Source organism: Marmota marmota, unplaced genomic scaffold (genome assembly GCF_001458135.2).
Source record: "Marmota marmota marmota unplaced genomic scaffold, marMar, whole genome shotgun sequence".
In the NCBI taxonomy this organism is placed as follows: Eukaryota; Metazoa; Chordata; class Mammalia; order Rodentia; family Sciuridae; genus Marmota; species Marmota marmota.
In genome coordinates this window covers 5,042,661-5,069,242 of record NW_026000196.1, presented here as the reverse complement: position 1 = coordinate 5,069,242, position 26,582 = coordinate 5,042,661, and the positions used below count along the sequence as shown (strand labels likewise).

Below are 26,582 nucleotides of genomic sequence, written 5' to 3'. Positions count from 1 at the left end.
TCAGAAAAACATTAACCTAGGTTTGCATGAGCTCAAAAAATAAAATAGAACTTTATGATGTGGGAAAAGGCAATAATAAAATAGATATTGAAAAAAGCATCCTGGTTAATCACTGTCGCAGATATAAGAATAGCCAAGCTGGAGCTCTGGATATCAGCTGTTATGGATTTGAGTCAAATCATCTTTTTGGTCTGTAGAAATTGTTTTGGTTAGTCTCCCTGGAATCCAAATCGGCTGCTTTTCTCCCTGTGGAAACTCACAAACAGAACCCCGACTCCAGACAATCACTGGGTCAGGAGCTTTCCATTATCCTGTTAGAATATAAGTACATTTTAATAGTTTAATGAGCTCTTTCAACTATGCCTTGTCCTTGTGGATTGTATGGGATTCCTGTTAAGTAAAACATTAACTGATTTTTCTTTAGGGATGATGTTCCAAAATATCCTATATGCATCCTTTGGAAATTTAAAGATCCTTTTAAATTCAAGTCTTCCAAAAGCATTTTTCCTTAGTTTTTAGAATTACTTTAGTCCTTTTAATTTTTTGATGTGGTTTTAAACCAATTTCCTTCTAGTTTAACGTTTTCTAAATTGGCTCTTGTCTGTAAATTTTAACACCTTCATCTGAGACTTCTAATATCTGCACCACCAGAAATTAAAGTTGATGGGCTTTTTGAAAAAATTAATATTAATCTCCTTGTTCTTCTATTTTATCCAATATTTGACTTTAAACTTCTCTCTTCTACCTTTCTCTATCTCGAATGTCTGTATCTAATAGTTGTCTTAGCTTTTTGTATTTTTTATCTGAAATACCTTTATTTGACATTTTTAACCATTTTTTGTCTTGTTTCTATATTCTAGTTTTCTTCTAAGGTTTGTACATTCACCCTTAATTGCTTTTTTTTTCTCCTAGTTTTTTTTTTTTTTTCTTGTTGTTTGTTTGTTTCCTATTTTTGGGGTTTAAAATTCTTGTCTTCCTACATCTTTTCTATGTTCCTACATCTTCTCTATCTTTTTTTTTTTTACCTTTCTGTACTTCTGTCTTTAAAGTTTTTCACTTCAAATTTTTAATCTTCTTTATCCAAATATTTTTATATCTTTTTAAGTAATGCTTTTAAGAATAACTAGGCTTCGAATGACGCAATCTTTCCTCCGCCATGAAGGCATCTTAACCACCTTCAATTTAACCTTTTAAAGCCTTCCAATTATCACCTATACTGTACTTTTAAACGTACTTTTTCACCACCTACAGCTTCACTCTTTTAAACGAGGCTTAGATTCTGTTTAAATCGCTTAATGTTAGTTTACATGGCTGCCCTTCAACTAAAGGCTTTTTTTTTTTTACTCCATTAAGAAGCTTTGTCTCAATCTGCCATGTACAAATACCTTTTTCTTCTTTCTTCCTTTCTCAAGCTTTTAAAGTAAGTCTAGTTTCCTCAAAATTCTTTTTAAATGGCATTTTACAACTTTTTACTTTACCACACAGAGATTATCTCATCTAGAAACATTTCTTTTTTTTAAACCTTTATATTAAAATATATTTCCACAACTTGAATCTTTTTATATCTCTTTTGTAGCCGTTAACCCTTTTTAAGAATTTACATTGTGAAACAACCCTTATAAAATTTCTGAATTTAGACAAATTACTCCACTTTAATAAGATGAAATACTTTCATGTTTTTTATGGTACTATAATACTATAATTGAAACCCAACTGAAACTTCTTATACTCTTTGTATATAAATTACACCTGATAAAATCTTAACTCTTAGTAACCTTGTTTCAGCAAAGACACAGACACAAAGCAATATTAAACTTTTTTTTTCCATTTACCAATTTATGAAAACACACATAATGTTTAAATATATTACCTTATGGAACTTAATAAGTAAAGAGCACTTGATTTTATATTTAGTGGTTGATGTTTCAACACTTTAGCTTTGTAAATTAATCAGATGTCTGTAAAAACCAAGATCTTAGACAAGTGTAGTAAACAGAACTAGCCATCTCTTTCTTATTGAAGAAAAATCCTTCTACAGGATACCATGATGGTCCCATTGATATACTTAATAACTCGTCTTTAAAAAGCCATGAGCTACATTTTTGTATTGTATCAACATATGTCCTAACTGTTCTTGGTCTTACTGGTGTGCCTCCTTCCTCTAACAATTTCTCTTCCTCAGGGGCGAACAACTTCAAACCTTGAGTCAACCATTTTTCCCAGTTTGCCTGTGAAAGTTCTAGGGATAGGCAGCTTGAAACAAAAACAAGATAAATCAAAACAAGAACATATTGTTTTTTGAAATGGTCACCCATTCTCTCGCCTTCCCTCAGGGGCGAGTAATTTCACTTACCTCCAAGCTTCAGGCCTTCCCCGTACGGGCCGCCAAATGCCGCAGTCTGTCTGGGCACAAAATAACCGAGCCACCACAAAAACTTGTAGATTCCAACAGCAACTCTTTATTCCCGAACTCTCACCAACACTCTACACACACACGTTCTGGGAAAAATACACTCCCTCCACCAGGCTCTGCGTACCAATTCTCTCAGAACCCCGAGAGAACAACAGGAACTCAAGGAGCGGGCACCTGAGGCAGCAGGATATGCCCTAATCCCAGCAGGATCCGCCCTAAACCTGGAGCCACCCTATTCCAGCAGGATCCACCCTAAACCCAGAGCCACCCTAATCCCTGAGCAGGGTCACCTTTCAACCCAAAAATGCCATGCGTCATTCCTACTTGGTTATGGCTCTCAGCATCCAGTAGTTAATATGGTCTTTGAAACCTGACTGCCTGGGTTTAAATTCCTCTCTCAGATAGTATCCATGGAGCCTTAGACCTTCAGTCTCAGATGAAATAATGGGGACAATATTCATGTGTTCCTCATGGGATTGTGACAGTTAGGCAAGCTATTGGAAGTACTTAGCACAAGTACTAGCACCAGGAAGAACCCAATAGTGAGTGGCTGTAATGATGATAGGAAGCACCCAGCAATGTTTGAAACATCAGAGAGACTCAATAAATGCTAATTTCCCACCACCCTCTTTTCCCCAGGTCAAGAAGGATTCATATGCCATGGACATGCAGATTCCACTTCAGATCTCATCACATCTGGGTGTCACAAACTGTCACAGAACACTTCCAGGGCAAGGTTCATGACTCAAGACCAATGGCTTTCTTCTAGGAACATTGCTCAGCTTCAAGACCATTAACACCAAGCAGGAATCCAGTCAGTGTAGAAGAAAATTTATTCATTTGTGAAAACATTCTCAAAGTACAAAAAAGGGTATCAAAAATGTAGTTCAGGGCTGGGGATGTAGCTCAGTGGCAGAAAGTGCTTGCCTCATATGCTTGAGGCCCTGATTTTGATCCCCAGCACCACAAAAATAAAAAAATATGTGGCCTGGCAGAGCAAGTCTGAAAGCAAAGGACCAATCAGCCACACTGTGAAGACTGTGGCCTCCCTGAGAACAGCTACCCCTATGGCAGCAGCCAGGGAGGTCAGGAAACCCCAAGGGAACATGGAGTTAAAGGAGCAATGAAGGACTGGCACCTTAGGTGTGGGATGAGAGGAAATGGTGGAGAAGGAGGCTTGAAGCAGGGGAGAAGGGGCTACAGCAGAGTGCTGGGAAGAAGGACGGGTGGAAAGAAGCAGGAAACAGATCGGAGAAAAGAGCCCACTAATTTCTCCTCAGAAGTCCGCTGTCTTTAGACAGGAGAAGAATCCCCCATGAAGCACCAAGACCAAGTCCAGTTCCTCCCAAACTGCCCCGGGGCACTTGCCCACTACCTGCCTCCAAAACAAGGCTGTCACTAGGGCAGGAGGTGTCATGAAATTATCTAGGAAGGTTGGATTTGCATCTAAGCCACAGTTTAGGATCCCTCCATCCACATCGTGGTTTTGGATTTGATTTCAGCATGCTCTAAATGGTATTCAGAGCAGCTGCAGGAAGAACTGGGTAAGGCTTGGAAGACTGGTCTCCAGCTTCAGCATGGAGGTCGCTGAAGGAAATTGTCCACAGTGCCATAGAAGACGCAGGTGGCCCCAGAGGCATCCGTGCTTCATGAATCTCAGTCATCCTGGAGCAATCCAAAGGGGGTAAAGTAAAGAGAGGTGAACAGAGCATATTTCATAAAAGTTTTCTGTAAGTCATCAAACTAAGGGCTCAATGCACGATGCCCATAGGACCCTTGGCCATGTGCCTTGTCCTCACATAATTAGAGCTGACCCCAGAGCCAGCCTGGCCAGTCCACTATTTGTCAACTGGCTTTATTAAGACAGAATCGGGTCTAGACCTTCCGCACTACCTGCCCTGGCTTTCTTTGGCCAAATTCATCTTCATCATGAGAGGAGGATACCAGTTTTCTTTAACTTCTTTGCTCTAACTGTTCTATCTGGGGTCTTTTTACATCAATTCAAATCTTCAGGTGAAATGTACTTCAGAAAATTGGCTTTGAATCAGCTGAGGATCAACTAGAAGGCTGACCTTCAGTATAAGAAACACTAGAAAGGACCAAGTCAGCCATTTTCTGGCCACATCAGGCAGGGAGCCCAGACCAAGGAGAAAAAAACACGTACTCAGCGGCTCAGAGGCTTCCTTTCCAAAAAGAAAGGTCTCCTTAAAGGAATCTCCCTGATGTTTATACACTCTGGGGAATTTTGCAGAACTCCATAAAAATTAGGGGGTACAGTTTATCCTGCTATGTCCTCGTCTGAGCCCCAACTACAATGAGTATGTACAAAATTCCAGCCAAGAGATAACAAGCACACCAAAGCCGCCTCCTTGTCTTACCCACTCCTCGTCCTCTGCCCCATCTCCCTGCTCTCGGATCTCCACTGCAGCCCCATCTGAAGACTTCTGGGCCATGATGTTGTCTGTCCAGGATGCCCCTGTCTTTCGGTCACCAGCAAAATTACACTTGGTCACTGTTCCAGCCTCCAGTTTGGCTAATGAATCTGAAAGAAGAGAAGAAGTTGAATGTCCTATCTCTGTGGTAGAACAGTGAGGGCTGGGCCCATTCTGGTAGGCCTAGATCTGGGTTAAGTCATTGTTCTCTCCAGGTCTAGATGTGGTCAGTGAAGCCATGGGTGCACCCCACAAATCACTAGATAGCAGGGGTTAGTCACAGGAACCTGAGGATTGGGTGGCACCATAGGTATCCAGGTTAATGACCCAGGGCACTTGTCTAGGAACTGAGGAATAAATCTCAAGGGGTTGGTTAGGTCCCCAGGGAAGGCTAGACCTGGTATGCACCCATAATTCTAAGCAGGAAAGGTGGAGAGCCTCAGAAGGGACGTTAAAGGCCCCCAGAGCCCACAAGAGGCTATCAGGCTAGGGTGAAGGCATACTGCTCACCTATAAAGGGGCCATCACCCCGAGTTTTCAGCCGTACCCCAGCCCCCAGCTCAAGTTCCATCGCCTCCATCTCTGACTCGGGCATCCAGAACGCCACTGTCTGGTCGGGGGTGAGGCTCTCTGTCAGTGCCAGCAGCTCGAGCTTATTGACCAGCTCCTTTAGCTCCTCCATTGTGAGCCTGTCGCTGTCTCCCTTGGCTTCCACTTCTGCAGGCACACAGAACAGCAGGTTATTAAGGGTGAATAGCAAGGACTAACAGAGGGCCTTTTAGGTGATGGCTGAGTGTTTTTGTAGATCTAAGGATTGAGCCCAAGGATGTTCTACCACTAAGCTACATCCCTAGCCCTTTTCATTTTTTTATTTTGAAGCAGAATTTTGCTGAGTTTCCCAGGCTGGTCTTGAACTTGAGATACTCCTTAGAATCTTTGTGAGCAGCTGGGATTACAGGCATGTGCCACCAGGCCCAGCTGGCTGAGTGTTTTACATGCTCACAACCACCTGCAGGGTAGGGCTCTCAGTACCGTTCTGGTAGTATTCATCAGAGGAGCTACAGGCTGGACTTTGGAGCTGGGCTGCCTAGAGCAAATCTGGACAAATAACTCAACTTCTGACACTGAAAAATAGGGATAAAAATGGTGCCTACCCAACAGGACCCATTCATGGTGCCATAGCCTTGGCCAGTAGTCAGGATCACCCCTGGGACTCCCCCAGAAAACCTTGCTTACGCAGAGGATACTCAAAATGTTCCATTCTCCTCAATCCTTTCCCCTGACCAACAACTCCCAAATAAACCATCTCACCTACTTTTCAAGATTAACAGAAATCATCAGGTGGTATCTCTTGCTTACCTGACACCAAATACCTTGTCAATTTGCCTCTGACTACAAGACCACTCTCCTCTTTTCCTTCTATCTCAAAGGATAAGACATTCTCCCTCCTGCCCAGAGCCTGTTCCTCCATCTGGGTCCCAGAAATCCTCATTCCTCCAGGGCTGGTCTGTCATTCTATGCTCCCTGATCTTTCCTCAACTTCTTCTTGCATTCTAGTTTTGACAGCCACTACCCCAGACCCTGCCCACCCCCATCAGATACCTGGGATAGCTCTTCACTGTTAACCCTCTGACACTCTTCCCATCTTCTCATTCCCTGGACATTACCTGCCTGCCCTGCTAGCTCCCCACTCCTGCTTCCCTTCAGAGACATAACACCTTCCCCATTTCCTTCAGACTTCTCCAGTGGTTCTGTTTCCTGATCCTTATGGGATTCTCCAAGTCTCCATTTCTCCAAGTCTCCAATAGAAGTGCTACTGACAACTCTAACCTAGTGTGAGCCAAACAGTGTTCTTCCCCCTAAACCTGTTCCCCTCACCCCTACATTCCCCCAAGCCTGGCACCCAAGTCCAACTTCTGGAAACATCCCTGACTCCTTCCACTTTCTCCCTTCATATCCAGTCTAACCCTGAGGCCACTGTCCATCTCCATATGGAATTGGTCCAGTCTCTCACTCCCCAATGACATATCCTTCAATCTGGTCCTCTTATCTCCATCCCAGCTTACCCTAACAGCCTCTTAATAGGCTTCCCTGGTTTCCAATTGATTCGCTATCCCAGAGTATTTACAACCAAATCTAGCCAGGCATAGTGGCACACACCTATAATCCCAGCAACTTGGGAGGCAGAGGCAGGAGGATCACAAGTTTGAGGCCAGTCTCAATAACTTAGCAAGACCTTGTCTCAAAATAAAAAATAAAAGCACTGGGGATATAACTCAGGGGTAGAGTGCCACCTGGGTCCAACCCCTAGTGCTGCAAAAATAAATAAATAAATAAAATAATAAAAACAAATTTAATCACATCACTTAGCTACCTAATATCTCTCATTAAAGGGCTCCCCAGCAGCCTCCATTTAAGTTCAGCCCCTTCGTGCCCATGCCCCTTTTGCTACCTAGCCTGCACAACTTCTTGTCACCAGATCAATCCCTATCTTTTGATGCACTGTCTTCTCTCTGAAACATCCTTCCAAGCTCTAGCACCCAGCTAATTCCTGTTATCTATCAAGAATCAGTGCTGCTGGTCCCTTGTCCAATGCATGGCTGACTATGACTACCTGGGGCTCAGAACCCTCCCAGCTTCCAATCATCCACTCGTCCATCTCCTCTACCAACTGAGACTATCTTGAGTACAAGATGGAATCCTGTTCATCCCTGGAGTCTCAGCACGTGGGATGTTCACAAAATATTCAGAGAATTAATGAGCAACTGAAAACATGAGTGAACAGAATGAGAGATTCCCACTCAATCTCAAAACCTTCTTACCCAGCAGCAGAAAGCAATGAGATACCTTTTGCAGTCAAAATTGGGAAATGGAAGAAAATCATGAAATACCTTCTAAGGTCTTAATGTGCCTCCTTGAAATCCATATGTTGATCACTGTTATGGTTTGGATGTGAGGTATCCCCAAAAGCTCATGTGTGAGAAAATGCAAGAAGGTTCAGAGGAGAAATGACTTGGTTATGAGAGCCTCAATCCAATCAGTGAGTTAATCCCCTGATGGGAATTAATTGACTGACAACTGAACGTGGGTAAAATGCGGCTAGAGGAGGTGAGCACTGGGGGCCTGTTTTGGGGGGTATGTATTTCTTATCTCTCTCTGCTTCCTGATCATCATGTGAGCTGCTTTCTTCCACCACACTATTCTGCCATAATGTTTTGCCTCACTTTGAGCCCTGAGGAATGGAGCTGGCTTCCTATAGACTGAGACCATAAAACTGTGAATCCCCAAATAAACTTTTCCTCCTTAAAATTGTTCTTGTCAGTTCTTTTAGTCACAGTAGTGAAAAAGCTGACTAAGTCACCAATGTGAGAGTATTAAGAAGTTGGGTCTTTTGGAGGTGATTAAGCCCTTATGAATGAGATTGACATCCTTATAAACGAGATGGAGGGAGCCTGGCATGGTGGCACATGCCTGTAATCTCAGCAACTTGGGAGGTTGAAGAAGGAGGATCATAAATTCAAGGCCAGCCTCAGCAACTTAGTGAGACTCTGTCTCAAAATAAAAATTAAAAAGGGTTGGAGAGATAGCTCAATGATTAAGCATCCCTGGGTTCAATCCTCAGTACCCAAATAAATAAGTAAATAAACAAGGTGGAGGGAGCTACTTTGCCTTTCTGCCTTGTGAGGACTTAGCAGGAAGGCACCATCCTTGAGGCAGAGAGAAGCCTTCGCCAGATGCTGAATCTGCTAGAATCTTGATCTTGGATTTCCCAACCTCCAGCACTGTGCATAATAAATCTCTGTCATTTATAAATTGCCCAGTCTAAAACATGGTTGTATCAGCACAAATGGACAGAGACAGGGCCCAAGAACCAAATGGGGATTCTAGCAGAAAAACAAGCTCCTGGGGGCTTGGCTGGGTCTCTGGATCTCTGTGCAAAGATAGTAAGAGTCCACAGCCAAGTCTGTGGACAGTTTTGCCATGCTGCAGAAATGGCAGGAGTCGGGAAGGCCAGCCTGGCCCCTGGGATAGAGATGGGGCAATGGGGATCTTCTGAGCAAGTATGGGGAAGGAATGAGTCCATCAGGGAACCTGGGATCAGACATCTGGAGTCAAGGCCAAACATGCTGAGATGCCACTTTAGAGGGGCCCAGAGGCTCAGAAGACAGATCTACTAAGGTCTTAATGTGTCAGAGGGCCCTGAGGGAGGAAGAGCTGAGGATACCTACTGTAGGATGACATGAGGAAGCCTGTGTTCACCTTCCTGGTCGCGCTGAAGTTGGGCTCGATTTCATTTCCCTTGGGGTCAAATTTACGGCAGTGGATACAACTGGGCCGAATGTACAGCACGTAGTAGCGTTCCTGGGGCCAGGGAGAGACAGAGTGAGGAGGGCTGCTCAACTTCCCACCAACACACACACTCTGGGTTCTGGGAGCAGCTTGCGCTGTCCTTGCCCTCTATGCTGGCGTCGAACTCAAATATTTATTCATTCCTGTGTTCACTAGAGCACCTGCCACAGGGTGCACCCTGCCGGAAGTCTACGATAGGGAAGGCCAGGGTCTGACCCCAGGGCTTCCAAACAGCCAAAGACTGAAAATATATGCAGGAAACTGTAACTTAAGCAAGAAGGATATCAAATATCAAAAAGCAGGAGTACTGTGAAAAGGGCACTGAAGGGGAGCCCTTAGGAAGGACAGCCACTCAGCCCCTTTCAACAGATGTAGTGCCTGTGGCAAAGGATTCTCAGCCTCCTGAGCCTCCGTTTCTCCTATCACTTGGTAACAGAGTGATGTCCCCTTTCAGGAGTGTTGTATGAGCTCAGTGACATCCTGGAGAAGGAAGCACAGTGCAAAGCAGGAAGTGCCCTATCAATGCTATTTGCCAACTATTCTAAACAAAACAGGTGGAAGAATTGTCCCCCTAAGCTGTAGAAACAGAGACCACTTCCTGGGAGAAAGAAGGAAAGGTAAGTCTCGAAAGGTGAAGAAATCTGTGGTGGTAGGAATAAGGGTGTCTGGGACAGGTACTCAAAGTAAAGGTCAAGAGGCCCATGTGCATGTTTGAGCAACACAGGACATTGGGAGGCTCCTGGGAGCTCAGGCTGGGAAGACAAGTGGGGCTGATTTGAGACAGGCCTTGAGCTGGCATTTGGAGCTTGAATTTTATTTAGTAGACAAGAAGGAATCCTGAAAGATTTAGGGGCAGCAGTGAGACCCTCAGAGATGTCTTTCTGGAAACAATTTGGCAGCAGGCCAGGGATGAGCTTTGGGGGCAGCCAGGAGGCAGGAAGGCAGGTGTAAGGTTTTGTCAGAACAAGCTGAGGACCCATCAGAGGAGGGATGACATAGAAAGGAGAAAAGAGGGGAGGGAAAAAAAATGGTTAGGTAAGAGCCCAGCAGGAGGTAGCACTGCTTACCTGGGTAGCAGGGAGGAGGCAACAGTGGGGGTTTGCAGGCCAGTGACTGGACAGGCTACTTACACTATCATCAGGAATGAGGAACTTGGTAGAGGCAAATTTGGAGAGGGGCTGGGCAAACACCCTGCCTGTGTGAGCACAGCAAAGGCAGACAAGTCCCACACCAGTGTGGGGGTACATCAGGCCAGGAGACTGGGCAGGCTGGCTTAGGGCTCTGGCCTGCTCAATGCTCAGTAAAGAGCTGAGAGTGCTGGCAAAGCCTCTTTGGGCATGAAAATAGTAGTGAGCTGAGGCTTTTCTGTGGGATGTATAAGAGAAACAGGCTCCATGTAGGTACCAGGCCTCTGATCACACAGAGGGCATTTTGAGGAGCTGAGTTTTATAGACCAAGATAAGGTGATTAGCACATCTGTGTGGGGCTGTTTCAAAGAGGGGAGGAGCAAGGCTCTGTGGCACTTGCCTGTAATCCAAGCAACTCAGGAGGTTGAGGCAGAAAGATCACAAGTTCAAGGCCAGCCTCAGCAACTTATAGAGACCTTATCTCAAAATAAAATATATAAAGAGTTAGGGATGTAACTCAGTGGTACAGTGCCTCTGGGTTCAATCCCCAGTAACAAAAAGAAAAAAAGAAAGAAAGAGAAAAAGAAATGCAGAACTAGTGCTCAGAAGAGACACAGGCTAGTATAGGATGGTGAATGCCAGGTGTGTCCATGGACACCTGAGATGGAGTGGTAATAAGGAGCATGATGCCGGGAAGCTGAGAAGACTAAGGCCAAAGGAGCATTTGTATGGGAACTGAAGGTCCAGGCAGCAACACAGACTTTACATTCTCGTTAGATTGGGTGGAAGGTCTGGTCTGTTTTCTCAGCTGTGACCCAGGCTTTTCTAGCAAGAACCAGGTACACCCCCTGTCTGCTACCCAGCACAGCCTTACCTGCCCTCTTTCTACTCACTGGTCCCACCTGATCTCTCCACCTGTTCTGTGAGTCCATCATTAAAGGGACTAGATCCCAAGTCAGAGCCCAGCAATAAGAAGATACCTCATGGGAAAGGACTGAGATGTTTCAGAGGGTAAGGGTGACCCTGTGAGGGCCACTAAGGACACATCCTCACCTTCTTGCCATGGGCATCTAAGATGCTATGCCGAGATACATCCACCAGTTCTCCCTCCAGTAGGACGCCATTCCCCCTGGGGATGAGAATGAAAGAAGGGGTGGTGGGTTTTGTCAGTCCTCAGGAAATAGCGATGACTCAAGTTCAGTGGCCCATGCCAGAGTCTGCATTGCGACAGAACCAAATCCCACCAGATCTCCAATTTGCCTGGCAGAGAGCAGCCCCTCTCTGCACTTCCCATATGGGAACCTCCATCCCTATAAAGCTTCCAAAAGCTGGGACATGGTCCAAAGTATAGAAGGAACCATGTCAGCCTGCCCCAAGACCAATCTATGACCCCCTGCATTAGGGAGTCATATTATCTTCTTAGTCTTCTTATCTACAAAACAGGGAGAAAAATGGTTACCTCACACTGCTCCTTTGATGATGCATGAGATTGTGTACACGAAAGTATTTTGTTGATCAGGAGTGTTTTAGTATAAACAAGCATTTAATAAGTTTTGGTTTCTTAAGTTTTAATTCAGTGTGGTCTGTGTCTAACATGTTTACATACATATCAAAGTCTTGGAATTGTATCACAAGAGGGAAGAAACTCAATTTGCCACATATACCAAAAACTATTGTAAATTTCTATATAAAGAATAAAAGAGAGGTCTGGGGTTGGGGCTCAGTGGTAGAGTGGTCACCTAGCATGTGTGAGGCACTGGGTTCCATCCACAGCACCACATGAAAATAAATAAAGTTATTGTATCCATCTACAACTAAAGAAAAAAAAAGGAATAAAAGAGAGGAGATCCAAGATGGTGGACTAGAGGGAAGCTGCATTCCTCGTCTCACCATGATTTGGGATACAAGCAAAGGAAATACTGTTTCTGTGAGAGTTGCTGCCCACCAATCCGCCACCGTTTGCCACCCCCATGCCTTTGCCACACACTGGGATTGCCTGCCATTTCTCAGCAGACCACCAGCCATTAGCCTGTGGATCGCCACTGCCCAATGTTGCCTGGAAGTCCACTGTCAGAGTACCCGCAGGTTTGGTTACAAGCAGCCACCACCATCTGCAGACACGGGCCAGGGCCTGGAAGTCCAGGGCCTAGGGACGTGCAGGTTTACTGCTGCCATCTCAGGGAACACTGGCCAGTCTGGGGATATGGGCCAGGACCTGAAGATCTATTCTCAGTGTACCTTCAGGTCTTGTTGCACCTGAGGGCTCCCTGCTGCATGTGCTAGTGGCCACCATTTGGATGCCTTTTTTACAGGGTTGCTCCTTTGTGTGAGTGCATCCCTGGTGGTTCCCTCTGCAAGTTAAAACAGCATTGAGATCTTGGGACTGCAGCAAGGCAGAGCCTGGGGAATCTGAAGCCCAAATGCCTTAGATTGTGGCTGGGTCTGTGTGGCCCAGACTGGGCTTGGCAAGCCTGTGAAAAGCTGGAGACTGGGGGCAGGATCTGGGGGAAGCACAGGTTGGAGAAACTAGAGAGAACCAGGCTCTCTCCACCTCAGTGAGTCCTAAAGTGCAAGGGGATAGAAGGGGAGAGCTACAGTGGGTGCGAAGACTGGAAGAGGGTGCTATCAGCTCACCCAGCCAACCAGTCCAGCATCCACCAGAATGGAGCTACCATCAACTTTGACAACTATAACTATGGCAGAGAAGGGAAGCTAAGAAACTTTGGAACATGAATGGAAATGATTATTCAATATTCCATTGAGACTTTCCTCTTCTTTTTTTTTTTTTCTTTTTTCTTTTTTGGCCCTCTTGTCTCATATCTCTACCATCTTTAAAACCAAACATTTTTCATGCATCAATTTATCGAGGAATGGGATGTCTGAATTGTACATTACATGTGTATTCTTATATTTTTACATTTAAAAAAAAAATCTACATATATTTCCTCTCACTTATTTGCCTCCCCTGATTCTCTTTCTCACTTCTCTCATGCTAACAGCCAACTTCTATTAATTCCTCCTTCGCTCTTACTATAAATTTTTACCTCTATCTTCTCTCCATCTCCCTCATAAATATCACATCCTACACTACTTCTGTTCCCTCTTTGTCCATCAATTGAAACAGTAAACCCTTTAAGCAAACTTACTGTTTATACTGTAGATAATAATTAAATGCCTCATTTCTGTTTATTGCAACAAAACTATAGATGCCTTAATAGGAGCTATTTGGTATAAGGCTGTATATTGCTTGTATGGGTATGGTTAATATTGGTGTCCTCCTTAAAGGTGAGGTACTGGAAACCTTCATGGACACTCTACGATTGCAGGGTAGAAACTGTACTGCCTCAGATCCATAAAACTAGATGGGAAGACAACATGAAACATGAACAAACAAGGGGAAAAACCATCTCAACAAACCAAGATGTTCCAACAATAGAATCCATAGACAATACAGTACAAGAAATGTCAGTAGGAGTTTAGAAGGTGCATAGTTAGGATGATCTTCAAAATGAGGTATAGATAGTATCAGAGAGAAAGTACAGGAAGTGAAAGAACACTTCAATAAAGAGGCAGATATAATAAAAAGGAATCAAGGAGAAATCCTCAAAATGAAGGAAACAATAAACCAAATTAAAAATTCAATGGAAAGTATCCCAATAGACTAGACCTCTTGAAGACAGAACCTCAGTCAAGGAACACCAAATATTTACTTTTGAAAATAAAGTTGACTGTACAGAGAAGATAATAAGAAACCATGAACAGAACATCCAAGAATTCTGGGATAACATAAAAAGACCAAATTTAAGATTTATTGGGATAGACAAAGTTGTGGAGATACAAACCAAAGGAATGCACAATCTTTTCAATGACGTGATATCAGAAAATTTCCCAAATCTAAAGAATGAAATAGAAAATCATCTATAAGAGGCTTTCGGGACCCCATAGGTACAAAATTACAGCAGACCCACACCAAGGCACACTATAATGATCATGAATAACAGATAGAAAGAAGATAGACTTTTAAAGGTTGCAAGAAAAAAATGTCAAATTACATATAGGGGGAAACAAATTTGGATCTCAGCTTATTTCTCAGCCCAGACCCTAAACACCTGGAGGTCCTGGAATAATATTTATCAAGCTCTGAAAGAAAATGGATGCCAACCAAGAACTGTAGATCCAGCAAAGCTAAGCTTCAGATTTGAAGATGAAAGAAAAACCTTTCATGATGAACAAAAGTTAAAAGAATTCACTATTAGAAAAACTGTGCTACAGAACATTCTTAGCAAAATATTGCATCAGGAAGAAATGAGAAAAAAAAATGAAAACCAGCAAAGGGAGGAACTACACTAAAGGAAAAGTCAGTCAGAGGAGAAACTAAGACAAGTTAAAAACCAAAAATAAACCAAAATGACCAGGAATACAAATCATATCTCAATAATATCCCTGAGTGTTAATGGCTTAAGCTCATGAACCAAAAGACATGGACTAGAAGATTGGATTTTTACAAAAAAACCAACGATATTCTGTCTTCAAGAGACTCACCCTCTAGGAAAAGACATCCACAGACCGTTGAAGGTGAAAAGTTGAGAAAAAACATATCACTCATATGGACTGCATAAACAAACAGGGGGTTCCATCCTCATATCAGATAAAGTGAACTTCAAGCCAAAGTTAGTCAGAAGGGATAAAGAAGGACATTTCAGACTGTCTAAGGGAATCCATACATCAACAGGACATTACGATTGTAAATATTTATGCCCCCAACCATGGAGCATCTACATACATCAAACAAACCCTTCTCAATCAAGAATCAAATAGACCACAACACAATAATACTGAATGACCTTAACACACCTCTCTCACTACTGGATAGATCTTCCAAACAAAAACTAAACAAAGAAACTATAAACTAGATAATACAATCAATAATTTAGACTTAACAAACATATATAGAGCATTTCATCCTTCAAGCAGCGAATATACTTTCTTCTCGGCAGACATGGATCCTTCTCTAAGACAGACCATATGTTATGCCACAAAGCAACTCGTAGCAAATACAAAAACATAGAAATATTACCCTGCATTCTATCAGATCATACCAGAATGAAACTAGATATCAACAATAAAATTAAAAATAGAAGCTACTCCAACAATTGGAGACTAAATAACACTCTACTGAATGACAAATGGATAGCAGAAGAAATCAGAGAGGAAATTAAAAAAAAAATGCTTAGAGGTAAATGAGAACACCAATACAACATATCAAAATCTCTGGGACACTAAGAAGGTAGTGCTAAGAGGAAAATTCATTGCATTGAGCTCATTCATTAAAAGAATAAAAAGTCAACAAATAAATGACCTGACATTACATCTCAAAGCCCTAGAAAAAGAAGAGCAAATCAACAGCAAAAGCAGTACAAGACAGGAAAGTATTAAAATCAGCTGAAATCAATGAAAATGATACAAACAACAACAACAACAAAAATTCAAAACATTGACAAAACAAAAGGTTGGGTCTTTGAAAAAATAAATAAGATTGATAAACCCTTAGCTATGCTAATAAAGAGGGAGAAAACTCAAATTACCAATACTCATGATGAAAAAGGAAATATCACAATGGACACTACTGAAATACAGAAGATAATTAGAAACTACTTTGAAAATTTATACTTCAATACAACAGAAAATTTCAAAGACATTGACAAATTTCTAGAGACATATATTATTCAAACTGGATCAGGAGTTTAACAATTTAAACAGATTAGTTTCAAGCAATGAAATAGAAGACGCCATCCAAAGCCTACCAACCAAGGAAAGTCTAGGATCAGACAGATTCTCAACCAAGTTCTATAAGACCTTCATAGAAAAATTAACACCAATACTCCTCAAATTATTCCCTGAAATAGAAATGGAAGAAACCCTTCTAAACTCATTCTATGAAGCTAGTACCACCCTGATACCAAAACCAAAGACACATCAAGGAAAGAAAACTTCAGACCAATATCCCTGAGGAACATCGATACAAAAATTCTCAATAGAATTCTGGCAAATCACATACTAAAACATATAAAAAAGATAGTGTGCCATGATCAAGTGGGGTTCATCCCAGGGATGCAAGGTTGGTTCAATATACAGAAATTAATTAACATAATTCATCACATCAATAGATGTGATGACAAGAATCATATATATGATAGATGCAAAAAAAGCATGACAAAATACAGCACCCGTTCTTGTTCAAAACACTAGAAAAACTATGCACAATAGAAACATCTCAATGTTTTACAAACATACATTATAAAAGCTATCTATGCTACGCCCAAAGCCAACATTATTCTAAATGGAGAAAAATGGAAAAAGCATTCCCTCTAAAAACTAGAACAAGATAAGGATGCATGCTCCCACCACTTCTATTCAACATAGTCCTTGAAATTCTTGCCAAAGCAATTAGAAGAAAGAAGTTAAAGTAATATGAATAGGAAAAAAAGGAACTCAAACTATCACTGTTTGCCAATGATGTGATTCTATATTGAGAAGATCCAAAAAATTCCACCAGAACACTTCTAGAATAAATGAATTCAGCAAAGTAGCAGGATATAAAACTAATACCCATAAATCAAATGTATTTCTATATATCAGTGATAAATCCACTGAAAAAGAATTAGGGAAACTATTCACAGTAGCCTCAAAAAAATAAAATCCTTGGGAATCAATCTAACAAAAGAAGTGAAAGACCTCTACAATGAAAACTACAGAACACTAAAGAAAGAAATTGAAGAAGACCTTAGAAGATGGAAAGATCTCCCATGTTCTTGGATAGGCAGAATTAGTATTGTCAAAATAGCCATACTACCAAAAGCGTTATACAGATTTAATGCTATTCCTATGAGAATCCCAATGACATTCTTCATAGAACTAGAAAAAGCAATCATGAAATTCACTTAGAAAAATAAGAGACCCAGAATAGCCAAAGCAATCCTTACCAAGAAGAGTGAAGTAGGAGGTACCACAATACCAGAGCTCAAACTCTATTACGGAGCTATTGTAACAAAACAATATGGTATTGGCATCAAAATAATTGGCACCAAAATAGACCAATGATAAAGAATAGAAGATACAGAGACAAACCCACACAAATACGGTTATCTAATACTAGACAAAGCCACCAAAAACATACATTGAAAAAAAGATAGCCTCTTCAACAAATGGTGCTGGGAAAACTGAAAACACATATGTAGCAAAAATGAAATTAAACCCTGTCTTACTCTACACAAAACTCAACTCAAGGTGGATCAAAGACAGGCACTAGAACAGAGACCCTGTGCCTAACAAAAGAAAAAGTAGGCCCAAATCTGCATCATGCCTGCTTAGGACCTGACTTCCTTAACTAGACACTTACAAGCACAACAAGTAAAATCAAGAATCAATAAATGGCATGGATTCAAACTAAAAAGCTTCTTCTCAGAAAAGGAAACAATCAATAACTTGAAGAGAGATCCTACAGAATGGGAGAAAATCTTTATCACACATATTTCAGGTAGAGCACTAATCTCCAAGATATACAAAGAATTCTAAAAACTTAACAGAAAAAAAAAGTCAATAAATGGGCTAAGGAACTGAACAGACACTTCATAGAAAAAGAAATACAACTGATCAACAAATATTCATATATTCATAAAATGTTCAACATCTCTAGTGATTAGAGAAATGCAAATCAAAGGTACTCTAATTTTTCGTCTCACACCAGTCAGAATGGCAATCATCAAGAATACAAGCAATGATAAATGTTTATGAGGATGTAGGGAAAAAGGCACACTCATACATTGCTGGTGGGACTGCAAATTGGTACAGCCAATGTGGAAAGCAGTATGGACATTCCTCAGAAAACTGGGAATAGAACCACCATTTGACTCAGCTATCCCACACCTCTGTTTATACTCAAAGGACTTAAAATCAGCATACTACAGTGATGCACCTATATCAATATTTATAGCAGCTTAATTCACACTAGCTCAACTAAAAAACCAACCTAGATGTCCTTCAACAGATGAATGGATGAGAAAATACGGTGCACATACGTAATAGCATATTACTCAGCCTTAAAGAATGAAATTATGGCACTTTCAGGTAAATGGATGGAGGTGGAGAATATCATGCTAAGCGAAATAAGCTAAGGCCAAATGTTTTCTCTGATAAGCGGATGCTGATCTATAATTCACACAGGGGATGGGAGGTAGGGAAAATGGAGAAACTTTGGATTGTGAAGTGGGGTGTGAATGAAGGGGAGGTGGTTTGAAGGTGGGAAGGATGGTGGAATGAGACAGACATTATGACCCTATATACATGTATTATTACAGGACCAGTGTGACTCTGCATCATGTAAGGCCAGAGGGAGAAGTTGTGCCCCACTTCTGTATAATGTCAAATGCATTCTGCTGTCATGTATAACTAATTAGAACAATTTTTTTAAAAAATAAAAGAATAGTTTCTAAAACAGAGAGAAAAAGAAAAAAGAAAGTATTTTGTAAACTTTAAGTGCTTACTAAATATAAAGAATTTACTTTTTACTTTAAGCAAATTTGGGGCCTGTGTCTAAGCTTCTATAAATTATCTTCCATTTTCACCTATTTTGAAACAGTTCCATATTTTTGTTCTCATTCATACCCATGTGATCATCAACCCAAAGAAATGGGTTTTGTCACTATAGAGGTGGGGAACTTGATTAAGTTTGGAGACCAGCTGAAGATCAGAGGGTACCGCCCTCTGAGGAACTGGATCCTCCTCCCCACTCCTGATTCTAGTTTTCATAAAAGCAGATCCTAGGGGCTTCCTTTTTTAGAATCATATAAAAAGGAAAGGAGTGGGCACCACTAAAGATGATAGTGGAAAGGGATGGGACAAGAAGCAAAAACTCACACTACCTCACTTGCCTCTATCTACTCCCTCCCCCCAAATTATATTTTAAAATATTTAACTGATAAAGAATTGTATATATTCAAGGTGTATAATGTAGTAACTTTATATACAAACACATTGTGTAATGATAATAACAATCAAATTAACAAACACATCCATCACCACCCATGCAGTACATTAGATCCCCAGAACTTGTTCCTCATATAAATCAAACCTTTTGATTATATCCTGGCTTCCTCCTTCTCCCCTTCTCCAATCCCCCATTCCTGAAAACCTCCGATCCTCTCTCTGCTTCTGAGTTACACTTTTTTAGATTCCACATAGAAGATTCTAAGGTATTTGCCTTTCTGAGTCCAGTTGATTACGCTTAGCATAATTCTTTGGTGTCTGTAATTGTAAACGGAATGAGTAATGCTTCTCATAACGCCGGGCCGGGCCGGGCCTTCCTTCTCCAGCCCGCCGGGGTTCCTCCACAACCGGCTCCAGGGCTGTTCCTGCGCTAGCCCAGCCCATAATACCGACTCCCACCGCTGTTCCGGTCACTAATGGCCACCGTCCCTTCTGGGGCAGGGCACAAGCCTGTGCAAAGGCCTGGAAGCACAGCAGCATGACAAATGGCTGAAATTTATAGCCAACTGAAGCACCGCCTTTGGAGCCTTGTTTGGAGGTCGGGATTCACTCCCCGCTGGTGTGCGGACAGACGGGGAGTTTTAGGAGGACCCGCATCTTCTGGGGTTCGGGGGGCGCAGTGGGCAGGGGCACTGGGAGGCGTGGACTGGAGGCCCGAAAGGCGGCTCGGGCAACCGGGCTTTTCCTCCCTCCTCGCGTCCCACCCCAGCCTCGGAGCGGGGTTCAGACCCCAGGAGTGGAGGCAGCCGAGGCCGCGCGCCCAGGCCCCGGGCGCAGTCTACCCGCGGGGGCGGCGGGGACCGGCGGGGGCTTGGCGCTCACTGCCTACCCCTGGTAGGTGGCGGGGTCCCAGGCCCCGGGCAGTCGCGCGCTCTGCACCGCCTTGTTCCGGAGGGCGCTGTCGTGATAGATGCGGCTCATTATTCCGACCGCCGAGGCCACCGGGTGCAGTGCCGGGAGCAGCGGGCGCACCCGGGGTGCACAACGCGGGGAGGCGCCAGGAGGCCGCGCCGGGATCAGCACCGCCAGGCCCTCAGGTCCCGACCGCGCGGCTCGGCCTTGGGCGTTCCCGGCCGGGATTTAAAGGGGCCGAACTCCACTCCCGACCGCCACTCGCTGCGCGGTGCGGGAGCGAGGAGGGGGGTTACGGAAGCACTCGAGGCTAGGGGCTTATCACCAGTCACGTCCTTCTCTTCCTTCTCTTTGCTCTCCTCGTTTTGCTTTCCTCGTTACTAAAAAGGAAATTCCTGCCCCAGCGCACACACAAAGGGGGAAATTGAGGCCCAGAGATCCTACAGGATCTTTCTTAGGATCAGCTCTGGAAGGATGTTTTTCCAGGGATCAGGAATGGGGAAGAGGGAAAAGCCCTTAGGGAGGAAAGAGTGGTCAGCAAAGAAGCAACCTTTTCTGCCGGGTCCGCAGTCCCACAATAGCTGGGGGAGGAGTTCCAGGGATCAATGACGAAGGAGTCTGGGATTGGGTGTCAGACTAAGACACACGGAAGTTTGGATCCCTGCCGTAGGTGAGAGCTTGGTTAAGTTCCTCAGCCTTTCTGAGCCCTCGCTTCTTTGTAGAATGGATCAGTATCAGAGCGGTTCTAAAAATGCATTACCTTTCTGTAGCGTGCTTTATCCGCCCACCCGCCCTCTTCCCACACAGTTCCTGGTCTCCTCCGACCCTGGGATTGTTGGGAAGCCTTAACTCTCTGCTTTGGCCGGTTCGTGGCAGTCCCTGGGGCATACGGGCTCATTCGAGGGATCCAAGTATGCCCTTGGGGAGAACACTGAAAGGGGACGCAACCAAGCAGACACCTGGGAGGATGAGCTGTCAATGTTGGAAGAAACATCCTCTCCCACACACAGGACATTCGTGAGTCCCAGGCACTTTAGCTTTCAAGAGCCCCTTTCCTCCATTAAGAGTTTTTTTAAATTCTATTTTAGCACTGGGTTAGTATAAGAATGAATATATTAATATTATATATTAAAACTTTCATTCGGCCTAAATTTTTTTAAAAGAAATTAATATGGGCACCGGTAGCCCCTGCCGTACTCCAGCTACTCAGGAGACTGAAGCAAGAGGATAGTAAATTTGAAGCCAGGCTGAGCAACTTAGAAAGATCCTGTCTCAAAAAAATAAAAATAGAGGGGCCTGGGGATGTGGCTCAAGCGGTAGCGCGCTCGCCTGGCATGCGTGCGGCCCGGGTTCGATCCTCAGCACCACATACAAAAAAAAAACAAAGATGTTGTGTCCGCCGATAATTAAAAAATAAATATTAAAAAAATAAAAATAGAAAAGCCTGGGAATGTAGCTCCTGGTAGAGTGTGCCTGGGAAAAAGAGAGAAGAAAGAAAAAGAAAAAGAAAAAAGGCCCCTAAAAGTACAATGGGACCTAGGCATTGTATCCAATGGATTAGTCAGCCCCACCCTCTATCTGGCCTACCTGGTTGTTCAGTTCATGTTCCAGAAAGAAGGATAAAGAAAAGACCTACTGGGAAGAATGGTCCTTTGACCTTGTCTCCTCAACAGTCTCCCAGCTAATGGGCAGGCTGAGGCAGGAGGATGAAGTTCTGAGGCCAGTCTGGGGAACTTAGCAAGACCCTGTCTAAAAATAAAAATACCTGGGAATGGAACTCAGTGTTAGAGTGCATGCCTAGCATGTGTGAGGCCCTGTGTTCAGTCTGTAGCCCTCCAAAAATAAATAAGTAGAGATACTTTAATTAAACCTAAAAATTTTAATTCAATTTTTTAGTCCCACTGGCTGCATTTAAGTGCTTCACAGCAACATGTGGTTAGTGGCTACCATTTTAGACAGCACAAATGCAGAACTTTGTAATCCTCGCAGAAAATTCTATGGACAGGGCTGCTCTAAGTCCTTTCTTATAAAACAGTTATCTCCTTATTAGGCTCTACAAATTCACCCCATTAACACAATCTACAGGCCAGGCATCAGCAAGGCAGAGGAACCTAATAGAACAAGAAAAAAACTTTTTTAAAGTTTTTGATATTTATTTTCTTAAATTGATTGTTTTGAGGGAAACAATCCAGAACTTTGATGGATTTTCTTTAGATAATTTACATTTATAAATGTCTTTCTGTTAAATTATAAACCATTGCACCAGGCATGGAGGTACCCACCTGTAATCCCAGTGATTCAGGAGGCTAAGACAGGAGGATCAAAAATTCAAGGTCAGCCTCAACAATTTAGCAAGACCCTATCTCAAAATGAAAAATAAAAAGGGCTGGGATGAAGTTCAGTGGTTAAATGCCCCTAGGTCCCCAATATCAAAAATAAATGAATAAATAAATAAGGTCAAGGATGTGACTCAATGGTAGAGCACTCCTGAGTTCAATTCCCAGATGATGATGATGATGATAATAATAATAATAAACCAAGAGGTACACCATGGAGAAAATTATAAAGTTATCTAAAGTTAATACCATATAACATTTGAATCTTGCTGCTGATTGACACCACTTGCTGTGATTTTTGCCATCATCACACTTTCTTTTACAATTTTGTCTTTTTATATTATTAGCAGAAGCAGATTTATAGGTGGAAAGATTTAAACCTCCAATCCCTCAGTCCATGTTTTTTTTTTTTTTTTTTTTTTTTTGGTGGTGGTGGTACTGGGGATTAAACTCACATCTCATATGCACTTTACCACTGAGTTACATCTTGTTTTATTTTTCAATTTTGAGACAGGGTCTCACTAAACTGCCCAGACTGGCCTTGAACTTTTGATTCTCCTGCTGCAGCCTCCCAAGTTGCTGAAATTACATGCATGTAATGCATGGACCCACCATGGACCTCTTTTGAGAACAGCAATGGATGAACCTTACAATAGGGTCACATCAGCATGTGCTTTTGTAAAATTTTCATATATAAGGTAGTTTCACATCAATCAGTTAAGATCACCATCTCTTTTTGCCCAGAATTCTCCTTTGCCTCATGTAGGTTGATGGGGGAATGAGATCTAAGTGAGGGGACATTGATGTGGATGTGTTTAGTGTGGGTTCAATGGAATCAATTCATGTGGTCTGTAGTCTTTCCACCTTAGTGGAAGATTGCCAGCCATCTTAGTGTAGGGATTCACTACCCCGCTCTGAGATGCCTTACCTGGTACAGGGCACAAAAAAGGTGATTCATCACAGTAGAAACGTGCCCTACAGTGCCCAGCACTGAGACTTTGTGGGTAATAAAGAAGAAACAAGATGTGAAATATAAAGAGCCAGAAGCTGGTATGTAGAAATTTATTCCAGTCACTAGACAGGTGAAACTGTAAGTGAAGGATATGTTTCTCATTAACCCTAGTCCAAATCAAAATTCTCTCAGGAATGCTCTCATTAAAGTGGTGTATGTAATTACAAGCACACCAACCTTTCTGTTTCCCTTTCTCTGGTCATTGGGCAAAATAAAATTCATCAGGATTCCTGTGGAGGGAACACAGAAAACAATAAAGCAAACAAGAAGAGCATTTGTGTGTGGATTTGTAGGTTTCATGCATCAGATCACATCTTAACATATCTGACACATCTTGTCTTGACAAAGTCTGGTGGTTCCAGAAGAAACAGCTTGCTAAATTGCCATCAATGCAGTGAAACAGCCTGCAGAATATACACATCCACACCACAGAGTAAAAGATACAAAACAAAGGAAGCACTCGAGAGAGAAAGCATGACATAAAATAAGATGCCAGAAGGAGAACCAAACCTATTCATCATGCCACATCAATAAAGGCAAATGAAATAAACCTTGTTTGGAAAGAAAATCTATAATATGCCTTTCAATTGGACATCTTCTGTGCCTCTAAGTGTCACATTTCTGCAGGTCTGTCCTGGCCTCTCTGTAGTGACCAATGTGGCTTTACCATCCACTGACTTCACATAGAAACAACACTCCACGCCTCACTCCTTGGTCACTTTACCCCTGAGACAGATGGTCCCAAGAGTGTTGCTAGAAAAAAGACTCCTAGGACAGGATTGTGAAACTGAATTGCTTTCTGTTTTGATGGAATAGGGGCACTCTAACTAATGGTGAGTGAGTGCTGATCACTCTTGGCATAAAGTAGCATCAAAATTACTAAGGTTGTCACCTCTGGCTAGTTGGGGTGAGGTGTAGGTGGAAGGTGAAATTGGGCTGGAAAATGGAGTGCCTGTGGCACTTGTCTGATATGGGGGCAATGATCATTAGAAGAAATATAGAGTAGGCCAACTTTTTTTTAAAAATATATTTTTTGTTGTCAATGGACCTTTATTTTTATTTATATGTGGTGCTGAGAATGGAACCCCCGTGCCTCACACATGCTAGACAAAGGCTCTACCACTGAGTCACAACCCCAGCCCCAAGGCCAGCTTTTTTGGGGGGTGGAGCCACATCTCCAGCCTTATTTTGTATTTTATTGGAGAGACAGGGTCTCACTGAGTTGCTTAGTGCCTGGCTTTTGCTGAGGTTGGCTTTGAACTCAAGATACTCCTGCCTCAGTCTTCTGAGCTACTAAGATTATAGGTATGCACCACCGCACCTTGCTGTTTGCAGGTTTTTTTAGATAAAAAAAAATTGTATTTACTTAGAAGCATTTAGAATATCAACGATTGAAACTTTATTTTTGCAATTACAGAGTGATATTCAGTTAAAAGAAGAACAATTATCTCATATAAGCTGCATCAGAGACAACTGAAGATGAAAAACTACTGTCCCCATATATAACTAATTTGTGCTGGGCACCAACAAGAACTTGTTTTAAATTTCCAAGCCAATTTACAACCCCCATCCTGTACCAGGCAAGGTTAGTGGTGAGTGAAAATACCACCAGGACAGAGCTATCTAAAGATGCATTCAGTAATGTGTTATCTATACAAAAAAAAAATGACATTGTACAGTTTAAAAACAAATCTTACACAGCCTTGCATTTCAATTTTTTTTCTTTAAAAGGAGTGAGTTGTGTACAGGAGGGTTAAATGTTTTATAGAAAAAAAAAAAACTGCGCTAGAACCAACTTATTCATCCTCATCATCTTCTTCATCTTCCTCCTCTTCCTTCTTTTTCTTGCTTTCTTCAGCCTTGACAGCTCCCTTTCTTGCTGCATCAGGTTTTCCTTTAGCTCGGTAGGCAGCAATACCCTTTTTGGATTTTTTCTTCAGTGGGGCAGTTTTGTTTTCGAAGGCTGCTTGTCACCTGCAGCAGTGTGATTCCACATCTCACCCCGTTTCTTTGCAGCATCACCAATGGATAGGCCAGGGTGTTCTCCCTTGATGTGGGGGCAATACTCAGAACAGAACAAGAAGAAGGCCGAAGGAGGCCTCTTGGGTGCATTGGGATCCTTGAACTTCCTGTTTGTTTCCCCTTTGGAGGGATATAGGTTTTCATTTCTCTTTCATAACGGGCCTTGTCCACCTTTCCCAAGTCTTCAAATTTTCCTTTCTCTTTAGCAGACACGGTCTTCCACCTCTCTGAGCACTTCTTAGAAAACTGAGAAGTTGACTGAAGCATCTGTGTGCTTCTTCTGTGCTCCTCCCGGCAAGTTTGCACAAAGAATGCATATGATGACATTTTGCCTCTCAGCTTCTTAGGATCTCCATGTTTAGTTATTTTTTTCTCAGCGAGGCACAGAGTCGCCCAATGCGGGTCCGCCTCTCACTTGCTCCTGTCTCTGCTGTCTCTGTGGAACTCAACCTAATGCAATGGCTGTCGCTTTTTACAGTTTTTAAAAACATTCTTATGTCTTAAAGTTTCAAGGTCAACTGCTAAAATTAAGCTCAGCAACTGATTGTAAAAGTGACAGAGCTACCAATGGCGGCTGGAAGTGCAGTCCTGGTAGCTCTCGTGTCCCATTCAAGGCCCACCAGGAAAAAGGTGGAGCTTGGGTCAGGGGCATGGGGTAGGTGAGCCTCAAAACCTTGTACCTTGAGAAACTTGAACGTGAAATCTTGAGTGTGAAACTTGCACATGACAATGGGATGGAGATGCCAGAGCTTCCCTGACACAGTTCTAAGAAAGAGGTCACAAGATTCAAGGGAGAGAGGAACATTAGAGTGCATCTACTAGGTAAGACCTAAGACCCCACCATATGACCTTTCCAGGCAGGCCTAGAAAAAATAAGGTAAGTATTTTTGAAATGCCCTGTAGGGCTGATAGGAGTAGACACTGCCAATGAACCAGACGCCCAAGTAAAAGTGGATTAGGTACTTGGGATGGCAGAGGCCATTTATGGAGCCC

At 42.6% G+C, this 26,582-nt stretch overlaps 1 protein-coding gene and 1 pseudogene across 1 annotated transcript; both read right to left on the bottom strand.

Annotated features, from left to right (window-relative positions):
* Positions 1-3,228: 3,228 nt before the first annotated feature.
* Positions 3,229-20,750, bottom strand: Arpin (actin related protein 2/3 complex inhibitor). Its single transcript, XM_015493066.2, has 6 exons — positions 20,197-20,750; positions 11,376-11,451; positions 9,075-9,207; positions 5,356-5,562; positions 4,792-4,955; positions 3,229-4,078 (listed from the first exon to the last, which is right to left on the bottom strand). The coding sequence occupies exons 1-6, from the start codon at positions 20,286-20,288 to the stop codon at positions 4,070-4,072; spliced, it is 681 nt and encodes a 226-aa protein (XP_015348552.1). The 5' UTR covers positions 20,289-20,750; the 3' UTR covers positions 3,229-4,069.
* A 4,171-nt stretch (positions 20,751-24,921) lies between these two features.
* Positions 24,922-26,241, bottom strand: LOC107148338 (annotated as a pseudogene).
* Between the last annotated feature and the right edge of the window lie 341 nt (positions 26,242-26,582).

Coding starts and splice junctions, on each gene's coding strand:
- Arpin (XM_015493066.2), bottom strand. CDS start 20,288: ATGAGCCGCATCTATCACGACAGCGCCCTCCGGAACAAGGCGGTGCAG. Junction 11,452..20,196: donor GACCCCGCCACCTACCAGGG/GTAGGCAGTGAG, acceptor TCTCATCCCCAG/GGGGAATGGCGTCCTACTGG. Junction 9,208..11,375: donor TAGATGCCCATGGCAAGAAG/GTGAGGATGTGT, acceptor CCCTGGCCCCAG/GAACGCTACTACGTGCTGTA.